Here is a 14150-nt window from a genome sequence, read left to right on the forward strand (position 1 = left end):
TTGTAGATGGTGGGACTAGTTGCAGAGGTCTGGAACTAGTTTCAGAGGCCAGGACCAGTTGCAGATGTCTGGGAGTAGTTGCTAACGTTGGTGCACAGCTCAGCGTGTTTCTTCACCAGTGTTTTTGAGGGGTGCCACACTAGCCGCTAGGCGGGCATTATGCAGCGTGTTACATAATGACGCAGAGAGGTTGCCTTTCAAAAACTTTATATTATACAATATTTAAGAGACCTGCCAAGTTATATTATTACATTAAGTGGAATTGTTTCACAGTGACTTTATGTTAGCCAGCGAATGATGACCACATTTTTAATCACACAAAAAGTGATTGATTGATGGGTTGTTTCCCCAGCTTGGGAACCTACCATCAGTGACCATCATTATTTGGCTTTGTGAGTATGCAATCAAACTAAGAGTACCATGATGTGGTGGAAATAGTTTCTTTCACCGGGTGGTGAGGAATTAAATAGTTAAATAAGCTATAACGAGTAGTTGTTTTTTGATATTTATTAAAGGAAAAATTAGAACAGAGAAGTACTCCACAGATTCACTTAGGCCAGTGGTCCCACCCCCGCTTGGAGTGTCTGGCCCAGAGAAAAGAAGTACATAAAGATTTAAGACAGTGGAATATTTGGTCTTACTCAGCCTTGAAACACATGAGCAGAGACAAGCCAAAACAATTCCACAACTACTCAGTCTAACATAAAAACAGGTTTGGCATGGGGGACACAACAGTTGGCAAAACACATAGTAGTACCAGGGTAAGATAGCATGGCACTTCAGTTGGTACCAACACCCAGTTTGGAGAGTACTTCAAGAAATGGAAGTATTCTTGTCGTTTGTGCATCTGTTTAGACACATTTTCCCAGAATCATGTTCTCAGAGTTTGAACACAGTCAGGCTACAGAGCTGTACAGCTGGACACAGCGGAGGGTCCAGCAGAGTTTACAAGCTTTAGTTTAGTTTCAGAGTCTCATGAAACTTCAGAATGTCTTGTTTGGAGTCGGTTGACACTATCTGCTCCACAACCTGACGGACTCCACTCTCCAAAGCATGATAGTAGCGCTTCACCTCCTGCAGCTCAGACTGCAGTCGTTCCTCCACCTTGTGATGCTCCTGCTGAGCTTCACTCAGCTTCTTCTCGTACTTGGACGCCACAGCTTTTATTTTCTCCTCCAGTTTCTTCTGGTAGAACTCTCTGAGCTCTGCTTCTCTCTGATCCAGCATCTCCACCACCTGCTGGTAGGTGTAGTTGGAGTAAAACCCTCCTCCGTTGGCAGCCACCATCTGCTCCACCTTCTCCAGCAGATCCAGGACCTGTCCACGATCGTTGGCTTTGAGGTTGTTGAAGACATGATATCGGTTTCCTGCCTTCCTCAGGATCTCCAGCAGCTCCGGTCCGGCCTCCTCCAGCTGTCGCTCAAAGTCTGACTCAACTCGGTCTCCGTACGTGAAGAGGATGATGGTGTTCTTCCATGCATCCTTCCCAAAGACCTCCTCCACCTTCCTGACAGAATTTCTTTCCTCTTCTGTGAAGGGTCTCACCTTGATAACTAGCAGGATGGCGTGGGGCCCCGGGGCCGACATGTTAATGCATTTAGCGATCTCTCTCTTCACTGTGTGGTCAGACTCTGAGGTGTCTAAGAGGCCGGGCGTGTCGACGACGGTCAGCTCTCTGCCGAAGACCAAACCTTTCTGCTTGCAGCACTGTCCGGTCACTGAGGAGAGAAAACAGTCAGATTTAGTCAACAGCTTCATCATGACGGAGGGGGGCGGGTGATTACAGAGACACATGCTTTACAGGACAAAAGGTAAGAACAGTAAAAAGTCCATCAGACGTGAGAAAGTGCATCCTACATACTCCTTACTGTGGTTCGGCAGTTGCTGTGTTACTCAACCCTTTGGGAATGACCCTGATGGTCAGGCCTTGACCCATGGGGCCCGGTCGTGCACAGCGCAAAATAATTACTTGGAGCCACTGGTACAGGAATATGGATTGAGGACGGGTGCATTGTCTGCAGGGCAGCAGGCAAACATGGGGACCTAGGTGTGCATCACAGACTGGGTCTAAGCTCAGCTCTCTAGTAGGAACGAGTAGTTTTGAATCCTGAATGTCCCAAAAATAAGACTTAACCTGAGTTTTTATTTTTAATACCCTAAAAAAAGTACTATACTAGATGGGACTGTTCCGGCTCTTCACTGGTTGCAGCACGGTATCTGGATTTTGTGTCTACAGAGTCATTAAAGCCACAAAGTAACACGCACATGCACTTTCCCCGTTTGTTTTTAGTGTAGACGAAGATAGAGGGGTTGCAGTCAAAGGACAGGTGATGTGTAGCTGCAGGCAGCCAACAGTTGACTTCATGAACCAAACAGAGCATTGAGTTTAAACTTTTTAAATCCAGGAAGAACACCACCACGGGGAATGAGGAGAAGAAGGTCAAACGTGTCTGGAGTATCAGAGGAGGATTTCCCTGTGTTTTTTAAACCCAAGAACACGCTAAGACAGATCCTGGTCCAAAGACCGCACACCCAAACACAAGAAAGGCAGTCTAGTGTATCTAATGCAGTGAACTCCTCAGGTTTAGACTCAGCAGTTTACCTACATCTGAAAGATAAAGGACTCTCTTTCAGTGACAACCAAGTTCATATTCTGGACAGAGAGGATGGATGGATGGTTCTGAAGAGAGGAAGAAGCCATTTACACCTGGGTTGAGAAATCACTGCTTACTTAGCGATGCTCCAGTGAGGACAGTTTATTTCTGTTTACCAGTTTTATTATTGATTCTGTATTAATCATAAACTGACTTCTTCCTTTCATGACTTCTGAAGAAAAGATGCCAACGATCATCGTTCAGACCTGGCCTCAGGTGGCTCTAACAACCTTGACGACTGTTCTTACAAAATCCATCTTCTTCATTTAGTCCGTGTAACTTTCCCGGTTATTTCCTGGAATAAAACCTGTGCGTGTGTTTTACCTGACAGCAGGCTGACCGCTTCAGTGAAGGCGTTTCTTCCCAGTAAGGTGTTTCCGCTGGAGCTCTTCCCTGATCCAGTCTTCCCAACAAGAACCAGCCTCATGTCTGACACTGGAACACAAAGAGTGGACCAAGGATCAGGGTAACTATTATCCACAAGGAGCAATTTGAATAGCAGCCAGCAGCAAACAATATGCATCAACAACAAATAAATCCGACACAAATTAAATTGACAGGGTAGGACTTACAATGATAACAGCCGGGATAAATGACCTTTTAATCAGTTCTGCATCGTAGCAGACTGTATCTGCGCCCTGAAGGCAGCAGCATGAATTCAGCCCCGGGATGGCAGGATGGTTTTCGTCTTCTTCAAGGACATCACCTGTACAAGTCCCACAATTTAACTTCACACCTTCACAACACCTTGCAGGCGATTTTTCTGTTTAACAGAAAGTGACCCGTGCCAGCAGATACAGGGGACCGTGACAGACAAGATTTTACGTTTCCATTGCAACAATCAGACGTGACTTCATTCAGCTGGAGAAACCGGCCATCCAACATCTGATAACTGCTAACCAATAAAGTGATCAGAGCTACAAAAATCTTAAGTTGTAATAAACCAGAATTCTCATCATCATGACTCTGATCAGAACTCAGCGGTCGGTCTTAGGACCCATTTTATTTTCCTTGTATCTGCTTCCCCTTGGACACATTATCCAGAAACATCGTGTCTCTTTTCATGTTTACGCTGATGACACACTGATGTACCTGCCCGTCAGATCCACAGAGCCTGGGATGCTGAGCTCTTCGTGTCACGATCCTGTCCGGAGTCTGTCTGTGTCTGAGTTTCAGTTATTGTGTCCAGTTACTCTGTTTACACTGCTTGTGTCTTTATTAGTTTATATTTCTTCCTCTGGTCTGTTCTGTGTTTAGTAACCTGTGTTCTGTCTGTTCCCCCAGTTGTCTCTCTGTCTGCCTCGTTAGCCTTATGCTCCTCACCTGTGTTGCTCACGCCCTGCTCGTTAGTCCTAATAAACCACTGAACTGCACCAGTCGGCCTTTGTGTCCTGCGTTTGGGTCCACCAGCCTGCTTACCCTGCCTCTCGTCACCACAACCGTGACACTTCGTGGCCTCTCGCCCTGTTCTGTCTCTGACCTTTTAGTCTCGGGACTCACCATGTACTGAGCTGTCAGAGCACGTTGCTGGTAAGATGACAGAGGTTTTTATACTCCGTGCTCAAACTCAGATGGACTCTGTTTCCCAAATGTCAGACTGTTTAATGTTCAGTTAAGTTCTGTGTGTGCAGCATGAAGGGACTCGTTCGTATAAACTACCTTGTCCCAGCACAGACCTTGAGATCTTCAGGCAGAGGTCTTTAGTTGGTTAGAGAGTCTTGACTGAAACTAAAGGGACGGTTTGCAGTCGGGGCCCCGGATCAGCCTGTCCGAGGAAATCAGGTTGACTGAGTCATTGAACTCTTTTATAGGAAGCATTTTGATTTTATTTTTCTTCTAACTGTACTTTATTATCTGAAGTGTTTTCTTGCATCTATCACGGATCTTATGTGGCTTTTATTTATTTTTTGTCTTTGCACTTTTTGAAAAGTACTTTATAAATCCTGTAACCTGCCCTAAGCTGAACTGTCCTCAGTAGAACTCCATAAATAAAGATTACTATTACCACTTTATTCCCCAAACATTACGACTCGTAGTATTTTGACTTTTGTTTTGAAATTTTTCTGTCCTCACATCTTTTGGATCAAATGTGCTGCTAGTTCACAAGTAGGAAAAACTACGACTCCCACGGTGCATTTCACAAACATCCAGTCACATGAGCTGCTAACAGCAGCAGGAAGCTAAAGACGACGTCTTCACCATGGCGACCAATCTGTTAACTGTAACAACAGCAGCTGAGGCTCATGGGTACTGTAGTACTTAGAGGTGTCCACCTGAATGCAGGAAAGCACCTGATTAGCCAGAAGCAGCATGTGAGTCATTCAGACTGCAGGTCAGCACAGGAGCTTCCTGTGTCCCATCCAGCGGCTCCTCCCCTCACAACTCTAACATGCTTTTATTGTGAAAGGAAAAGCAGAAGTGAGCCGGTGACCACATGAAATCTCTCAGACACAACTTCCTCTGTAGAGACACCAGCAGAACCGTCCCTCACTAACACAGATGGTAACTACGTACCTTTACTCAAGCACTGCACTTAAGCACAAATTAGAGGTATTTGTACTTTACTTGAGTATTTTCTTTTCCTGTCACTGTCTCCTTCTGCTCCATCTCAGAGGGAGGTATTTTTACTTCATCACATTTATCTGACGTATGAGGCTGAGTTATAAATTAAACTCCAGTTTATAAAGTGCAGCTGACAGGATTATTATACAGTGAAATGTAGCACTTTGTTTTTCATGTAAAAATCATTTCATGGTTCACAGACGTGAAGATTCGCTGCTTTTCCTTATTTTATCTGTATTAATGTTGAGTTTGTGCTGTTTGTTAGACAGAACAAACACTGTGACTGAGTCACTGGGACAACATTTCTCACTGTTTTCAATTAATGAAGAAAATAATGAGCAGATTGATCCAGAATGAAAAGACTCATCAGCTGCAGTCTGAACGAGCTGCAGCTCAACATCCTGCTGCACATTAATGTGTATATATATATAATTTATATATATAAATAACGGTACAAAATCACAGGACTGGAAGTGCATCGTCCTGATTATACTCACATACTTTTACTTTAAGAACATTTTCAATGCAGTACTTCTACTAATACAGAGTATTTTTAAAGTGAGGTATTAGTACTTAATTAATACTCCAGGCAGTAGAGTTATTAGCCTGTTTATAATGGCAGTGTTTAATACAGAGGAAAATTTGCTTTGTCATGTCGGGGACCCCTGACACACAGAACTATACTAATAGTACTCTTTACTTTTGATACTTCAGTGTTTTTTAAAGCAGGTACTTTAGACTCAAGTAGAAATTTAAATTAAATACTTTTAGTGCAGTAATATTTAGCAAGTGTATCTGTAGTTTTACTCAAGTAGGCTACAGCACCGCCGCCAACATCAGGAATCACAGGAGAAGAAGTGAATGAACAGATGTTTGGTTTCAGACCTGTTGGAGGTTCGTCCATACTCTGGGTTCTCCTCCTTCCTGGTCCTGGTCCTGGTAGGAAGGGAGAAACAGACAGAGAGATAACTACTGTGTATAATATATATATATATATATATATATATATATATATATTTTAGATATGTGTGTGTTATAATTTTCATTTCCTTTGCTGAAACCTTCTCTGTGTAGGTAACTACCCGATCATGACCCCTTTAAAACACTTCTTATCATCATCTGTCTGGTAGTTTCACTTTAGCTGTCAGGCCAATCTGTTCAGCTGTCCTCTGTCCCTGTAGCAAGCCCTTTAAACATTTATTCACTACTCGCTATTTAAAAGCTGCTCTGCTTATTTATTAGTTACTGGTATTTTTGGTTACTAGTGACCAGTGTTGGGAGTAACGCAGTTACAGTAATGTAGGCCTATAGCTTTTTGCTGTAAGGCAGTGATCACAATCACTAATGATAATAATATATCTAACATGTTATTATGTAACTTAAAATATATTAGTAATAATTCTACCCGTCACAATCTCAGTAACGCGTTACAGCGCATTTTAATAAATATATGGTGTTTTGATTTTTTAATAATTCACAAACATGGAGAAACATTTCGTCTTTATCTTCATGGATGAGTGTGAACAGAATTCTCCTTTCCTGATCAGAGAGGCTGCCCTCAGGTGCTTCATGCTGCTGTGCCTCGTGCGTAAATGCGCACAGCGTATCGCGGTGCTCACTGATGCACACAGGTTTACACTTGTGAATATTTCCACTGCGCACCCTTCACTCTGCAGGGAAAGCAGCTTATAAAATGAAACTTACCGGCTTTCTCTCTCTCCTCCATCAGCTCGGGTGAATCTGGTTTCCTCCACGTCCAGTTTAAATCAACACGAGTGCTAAAAGCACGCGATCACTAAGAAAGTGTTGCTGCCGCCATTTTGAGCCCCAGCACCTAAATTAACCCTTTGTCAGCTGATTTACGTGGGCGTGGCGTCAGATCACCTATCCCCAGCAGGAAGTGGTCTAACCCAGGTTCGGAAGACTTTCTAATGTAAGTAACGTATAAATATGTGGATCCAGTCCTGCAGACAGACAGCAGCTGATCCATGATCTCACTCAGAGACTTCTGTAGTCCACATGTTCATGCTGTCCTCTTGAGTTTGCGCACAGATCCCGGACGCAGCCAGACGGGTTTGCGGGAGACCGGATCATCTCATGTCTTCTGCCATCCATCAGTGTGCAGCCACTCACGTCTGTCATCACAAAGACAGGTGTAAGTAAGTAAAGCCCAGCTGCATGTTATTCTAGACTGCAGCTATAGAATCTCAGCTTTACAATCTGTTAGAGAATTACTGGCTGTGTTTCCTTCGGTCTTCATTCACACCCGCTAAAATCCAGTCTAGTTCCAGGAGTTCCTCAGTTAGTCCTGCTGCTCTCTGCCTGCCTGACTTTATAATATGATGCAACAAATTAACGCTCAACCTTCTTGATCTGCAGTTCACTGACATGTTTTGGTTCCGTCATGTTGTTTCCTGTCTCGGTTTATCATCGGGTCCTCACTGCGTCCTCCTGGGATCAGTTTCACGTGTCTTTCTTTAGCTCCGTTTCCTGGTGACAGTGCAGGGCTGTACTTCTACTCAAGGACTGTACTTCAGTACAAATAAGAGATATTTGTACTTTATTATTTTCTCCATCAATCGATTGTAGAAATTCTGAAAGTAGTGAGAAATGCCAGTTACTCAGAGCCCAAAGTAACTCGTTCATCATGCTTTGTTTTGTCAGAGCAACAGTCCAAATAAAGAAACATTCAAATTATTAAAATACTAAAAATAATTAAATATTACGGGGAAAAGCAGCAAAACGTCATGTGTGAGGCTGAAAGCTGAAATGATAATTCTTTTCTATCCATCCACTAATCGTTTCAGTCAGTGGTGGACAGTAACTAAGTACATTTACTCAAGTACTGTACTGTTACTTTACAAAGTCAGATTTTTACACATGAAGAGTTTATAAAATATGAAGTTTAGTTAGAAATGAATCTCCAACAGTTTATAAAGTTCAGCTGGTACTTTAGTTTTGCTGTATCATCATGGATTGGTGTAAACAGGATTCTATACGTGGCTGCAGTCAGTTCATCCTGGCCGAGGGCCGCGATATTTACATAATCAATGAAGTTCAATTCACAGATAGTAACAAATTACTCTCAAATGACAGTAACTAGTAACGTATAATGCTTTACTTCCCAACAGTGTCACATAATCTGATGGGTCACAGATTTCGGTGTCACACCGGCCCCCATCATCCACTTAAAGGGCCCCGGGATTTTATGTTGGAGGTCTCTGCCTTTAAGTCTCCCTCTGTGGAGTGTTGGACATTTAGTGGTGGAATAATTTCTTCCCAAAGAATACAGAGTCAAAGATGTGATGAATCACGGAGAGAGAGATCACGGGTCTCTGCCGACCTGAGCACTTTTCTCTTCTTAAATACAAACAACACACACAACAGCCAATAGTAAGCTCAGGCACAAATAGCAAATCACATCTAGAATATTAGCATCCACTCAAAGGCTCCTCCTGAGCTGACAAAAGAATGCAGATGTACGAAGCCTCAGAAATGTCTCCATACTCGTTAAAATCTCGCCTACATGCCTCACACGTGTATTCAATCAAAGGATCCTTTGATTAGAAATCCCTGTGACCAAGACTCGTTTCTCAGAGTCCGAACGATCTGCAACCTCAAATTTATTTCTCACAATTTTCAGAAATACAAGGAAATTTTTGTGAATGATCCTTCTCTGGCCCCAGCAGGTGCTGTGCTGTTTAAACATGGATCCGGATCCAGATCCAGATCCAGGTCCAGATCTCACCATTGTCCTGCTTGGAAACACGGGAGTCGGGAAAAGTGCTTCAGGAAACACCATCCTGGGACGCCAGGCGTTCGAGTCAAGGACTTCCTTAGCATCTGTGACCAGAGAAATCTGTGAAGCTGCTGAAATAGTATTTGAGAAACGGATCTTAGTGATCGACACTCCGGGAATATTAGGCCACGAGGAAGAGATCCAGACCCGCTGTCAGAGAGTCCTGCAGTCCTCCAGACCATGTCTTTTTGTGGTGGTCCTCAGCACCGAGCGCTTCACCGCTGAACAAGAGGAGGCTGTGAAGGCAGCCATCGCTGTCCTCGAGGATGATGGGTTGAGGAAGAGTTGTATGCTCTTCACAAACGGAGACACCCTGAAGGACAGGTCTCTGGAGGATTTAATCCAGGAAAAGGAAAGTGACGGTGGCGAGTCTGGGAAGAGATTTTCAAACCTTTTAGACCAGTTCCAGTGTCGCCATCTGTTCAATAATGAAAGTGGAGATCAGGAACAAGTCCGGGAGCTGCTGGAGGAGACGGGTCACCTTCAGACCAGGGACCCAGGACCTCGTCCACCAGGTATCATGTTCTCGTGCAGTTTAAACCTCCACAGTGAAGACAGAAAGCTGCTGCTCATACAGAGGAACTACTCAGAGTACTCAGATTCCTGCTTTGTTGTAACCAGTAAAGTAATCTGTTAGTTTGGTTCATCAGTCTCTTTGTTCTGTTTTCAAAGTTCACCGTTTTTCCCTCCTGACCATCGCTCTGCTCGGTTTCCTCCAGTCAGCGCTTCTGTGCAGAGCTGGAAGTCAGAAACTAAGCACTGACCTGGTTAATGTACTGTTGGCTACACCGGCTCTGCTTTTAGGGCTGCACCTCACGACTGAAGTGCTGCAAAGTGTTTCTGACATGGATTTATTTCCTCCCTGAGTAATAAGATCATCGCTGTCGGACGTGTTTCTGCATCAGAAACTAACTGAGCCATTTACAGCCTGTAACAACGGATCACCCAGCCCTGCCGCGGTACAATTTCTTTCTACAATCTATTAGGGGTCCAAGCCCAAGTGGGCTGGGAACCCGTGATTGCAAGGCATCGCGGTTCCCAGTACCAGTGGAGCTGGGAACCAGCTGGGAACCCTGTTGTTTTCGCTAAGATTTTTATTTTTATTCTTCTGGACGTTTTCGCATAAGTCCAATACTGCGGCCTAGACGGTAAGGGCTACAGACGCGAATCACAGGGTACGTTCAGACCCATGAGACGACGGCAGGCGGAAAAAATTGCACACTTCTACCTCTAGGGGGCGCTATAAGCAAGGTCAACGTGTTTGGGCTTGGAACTCCCGCCCAAGAAGGCGGATATCAAAAACCTTATATCCACGTGTTCGGGGGATCCAGCTGAATCTCATGGTATAGGCCACGCCCATTTCCGCCTATTTCTTTCTAACCTATTTTAATTAACTCCTCCGAAGCTGCAAGTCCGATTGACACCAAACTTGGCACCGATAATCTCTGGACCAAGCTGACAAAAGTTTGAAGAGGAAATTTTGATCTGACTAAAAATGTCACAATTATATGCTAACAAATGTTTGCGAAAAACACTACTAACAGGAAGTGAGGCCATATCTGCGGTTTGGAATGGCCATTTGATACCAAATTTGGAGCATTAATGTGAGACGCCCCCCTGAGGGCCTGTGCAACTCGGCTCTAGGTGGCGCTATTTAATCAGAAAAAATTATTCCTCTATAACCACAACTCACATTGACATGAAACCACAGCCCAATTGTTCTGCATGGTCCCCTCACTACAGGCACCAAAGTAAACCCAAATATGCCCATCGGTGGCGCTGTTATTGCACATTAAAGACGTCGACGTCCAAAAAAACCTCGGGGACCTTATGTGGCACGGCCTCCCGAGGGCCTGTGTGACATTTGGCGTCAGTTGGCCTCTAGGTGGCGCTATTAATGGGAAATCAAATAACACTCCCATAGACATACATTCATTTCACATCTCCGTAACCGCAAGCCCCTTTCATTTACAACTCTGGTGATTTATTCTCCACGGACTCCGTGGCGAGCTCAGGCCGACTCGCATTTACACTGTTACACAAGCTGTACGCTCACAACTTTACACAGGGTCATTTCTTCAGTGTTGTTACATGAAAAGATAGAATCAGATATTTACTAAAATGTGAAGGGTCGACTCACTTTGTGAGATACTGTATGTCAGAGTTTGCACGCCTCTGGAGCAAGTAGGAGTTAAGGGTCTCGCTCAGGGACACAGTGAGAATCGAACCCGGGAATCTCTCACACCAAAGGCACGTCTTATCCACTGCACCATTTTTCACAGACACGTTCCGTCTGTTACTACCAACGTTCCCGGCTCAGAGGCAGATCAAATCTTTCCTGCTCCGTAGCTTTGAGAGCTATAGTCCCGGAAAATAGGACAAAATGAAATTGGCTACAGATTACGGGCCGAAGACGAGGCTGTGCGGCGGTGGGAGAGTCAGTGAGTTCAGAGGTAGATGGACAGCAGCTACGTGCTACCTCGTGTCGCCGTTCACCTCTTCATGCAGGCGCTGTGAGCATTAAAGGTGCTGATCACCTCCTGGTTCTCCTTCAACTGTGCGACAGCCTGAAGACGGCCGTCCAGTCTTTGCTTACATGTCAGAAATTCACCTGTCAAATGCCGCCCACCAAAGCGGTAATTCAGCCCAATGCAGTGTACGCCGAGCTTTACTTTTTAAAGTAACGTCACCCAGCACTGGCCGTTAATGTCAGCTTTCACAGCGGGTAGAAATTCACAAGCTGTCGGTCAGTACGTGGATAGATGGAGTTCCGGTGTGGGGGCGGGGCTGTCCTGGAGCTGGAGGGTTATGCCTGGTGTGCCTTTCTTACTCTATGAGGACCCTGCTGGACTGTTAGTTATGAAAAGGTCATTGATTTTTTTCCATTTTCTTCTCTTCGTCCAGCTGCTGGTCCTGTCGCGGTCGTGCTGCTCGGTCTGCCTGGAGGAGGGAAGAGTTCAACAGGAAACACCATCCTGGGATCAGATCTGTTTAAAACAGGCTCTGGCTTTATCAGCGTCAGTACAGAGAGCGTCAGGAAATCAGCAGACGTGGCAGGTCGTCGGGTCACGGTGGTGGACACTCCGGGATTTACCAAGTCTCAGCTGTACACGGAGATCAGGAGAATCCTGGATGGCGGTGAGCGACCGCACGCCTTCGTCATTGTGGTGAAGATCGGCAGGATGTCCGAAACAGACTCTGATCTGCTTCAGAAGCTCCCAGAACTGTTCGGCAGTGAGGCTCCGAACTACGTCATGGTGGCTTTTACACATAAAGACCAACTGGGAGGCATGTCCATAGAGGACATGATCCAGTCCAGCAGCTGTGTGTCCGCTCTGCTCTCCAGGTGTGGAGGGAGATACTGTGTGTTTGACAACAAAAGAAGACGAAGCCGAAAGCAAGTTCAGGACTTCATGATTAAAATCCACGAGCTGGTCTCAGCTAACGGAGGACAGACGTTCCCCCCCGACATGTTGAAGATGGCGGAGACGCCCGGTGATGAAGCTGAGGGAATTCAGCGAGGTCCAGGAGCTGGATCTAATGAGGCGCCGGGAGGACCTCCACAGAGACGACCCGAGACTTTAGGAACACGGTGCTGGAACACAGTTCGTTGCTGTTTCACATGCTTTGGTTTTCCACAGGGCAACAGCGGACCAGATGATGAACGGCGGCCACTTCTAGTAAGGGATCAGGGATCTATAAACTGAACCAGTTCATATTCAGGGTGGAACCAGATACATGCCTGCCAAACAGGCAGTGTTTGTATTTAGGTGGCAGCAGCTGATCAATCAAAGGGACTGTGGAATTCCTGTTCTCACCAGGTGCTTTCACGCCGCCTTAGTTTCCGGGAGTATTGAGCGGGAAAGCTGGGGTCAGATTTGATCCGCCTCTGAGTCGGGAACGTTGGTAGTAACAGAGCCGGCACGCCGCTGTTGTTACACGTAGCGGTCTTTTTCCACACCGCTGGTTCCAGAAAGCCGGATCACTTTGTGAAAGCACACATGGCTGCAGGATTATGCTGGAAACATTACTTCAGTATGACTGAGTGAATGTGGCCTATCGGTGGTTATTCTGTCAGTGTTTATTCTGGATCTCTGCGTGAAAGCGAAGTTTGTTCCCAGCCAGAGCTGGACCTGCAGCTGAAACTGAACGTTCCTAAATAACACGGTTAGTATTTATTATCAGTTCTTTGTAAGTGTGTAAAGATGAAAGAGGCGGCAGGTCCGTGTCCAGTAACGGTTCCAGTGGACGGTACAACCGGAGCTCTGACGGGGCTCTAAACCAGCGAGTCAGTATTGCAGTACTGCTGCTTTTATTGATGCCGTTTGCTTCTTCGTCATGTTGAGATAGTTACAGTATGAAAGGAAAACCCCAGAACTACGCAGGGGCGGTAGGTTTCTAGTTCTGATGACCTGCTCTGGAGTTCTGCAGACACAGATGTTGCTTCCTTCACAGTAAAAGAAGTTAATCTTAGATTCTTACATTTAATGTTCTCCCGGTTTCAAAACATTACTTTACTTTTACCTTGAACCGCCCAGTGTGATGATCATTCTGTAGGTGAGAACACAGCTGAACCCCTAATTCTCATCACAAACCCTCCATCTCAGGTTTCCTCTGAACTCCATGTCTGACTTCGTCTCCATTCAATACACTTATTAAATTCATCCGTTTTTGACACTGTTGTCCAATCAGTGCCGACTTCTCAGGGAACTTTAATGACTCTGTTAACAGGTTTAATGAATGGTGCTCTTTAGCTTTTGATACCGTTTTTCCAAAGAAGACCAGACTGGGCCCAGTTCTCGGCCCGTCCCCGCATAGAGACGCAGTGCTGCTTGTAGATGCAGTAAAGGAAACTTTACTCTTTACTCTGGAACAGAACCTCCAGCAGATCTGCTCGGTTTGTTTCAAGCAGCTGCTGAAAACTCATTTCTAGAGCTTAGAAACACGTTTGCCTCAGAGTTGGTTTATTTTGGTTGTATGCTTTAATCTTTGTCTACGGATCATCCATTTGTATGTGTGTATATGTATACTTGTATTTGTATGTGTGTACTGTAAAGCCTAGTCCCAGTCAGACACCTGTCCCTGTTTACCGGTTGTGGCTGCATTACTTGACAAATAAACTCAGGTCTCAATTA

The 14150-nt window shown here is 45.1% G+C and overlaps 2 protein-coding genes across 4 annotated transcripts; one reads left to right on the forward strand and one right to left on the reverse strand.

Annotated features, from left to right (window-relative positions):
• Window positions 1–492: 492 nt before the first annotated feature.
• LOC123963887 (GTPase IMAP family member 7-like) lies at window positions 493–7509 on the reverse strand. 3 transcript variants are annotated; one of them, XM_046040985.1, is made up of 5 exons: window positions 6921–7504; window positions 6102–6152; window positions 3227–3360; window positions 2979–3089; window positions 493–1718 (listed from the first exon to the last, which is right to left on the reverse strand). In XM_046040985.1, exons 4-5 carry the CDS (start codon window positions 3079–3081, stop codon window positions 955–957), a joined length of 867 nt encoding a protein of 288 aa, XP_045896941.1. In that variant the 5' UTR covers window positions 3082–3089; window positions 3227–3360; window positions 6102–6152; window positions 6921–7504; the 3' UTR covers window positions 493–954. The 3 variants fall into 3 exon arrangements, with proteins under 3 accessions (XP_045896941.1, XP_045896939.1, XP_045896940.1); XM_046040983.1 differs by lacking the exon at window positions 3227–3360 and having other exon boundaries at window positions 6921–7509; XM_046040984.1 differs by lacking the exons at window positions 6102–6152; window positions 6921–7504 and adding an exon at window positions 3747–3932.
• LOC123963886 (GTPase IMAP family member 8-like) lies at window positions 7126–14150 on the forward strand. The gene is made up of 4 exons (XM_046040982.1): window positions 7126–7149; window positions 7258–7371; window positions 8903–9530; window positions 11920–14150. The coding sequence occupies exons 3-4, from the start codon at window positions 8924–8926 to the stop codon at window positions 12720–12722; spliced, it is 1410 nt and encodes a 469-aa protein (XP_045896938.1). The 5' UTR covers window positions 7126–7149; window positions 7258–7371; window positions 8903–8923; the 3' UTR covers window positions 12723–14150.

This window comes from Micropterus dolomieu, linkage group LG23 (genome assembly GCF_021292245.1).
Source record: "Micropterus dolomieu isolate WLL.071019.BEF.003 ecotype Adirondacks linkage group LG23, ASM2129224v1, whole genome shotgun sequence".
Taxonomy (NCBI): Eukaryota; Metazoa; Chordata; class Actinopteri; order Centrarchiformes; family Centrarchidae; genus Micropterus; species Micropterus dolomieu.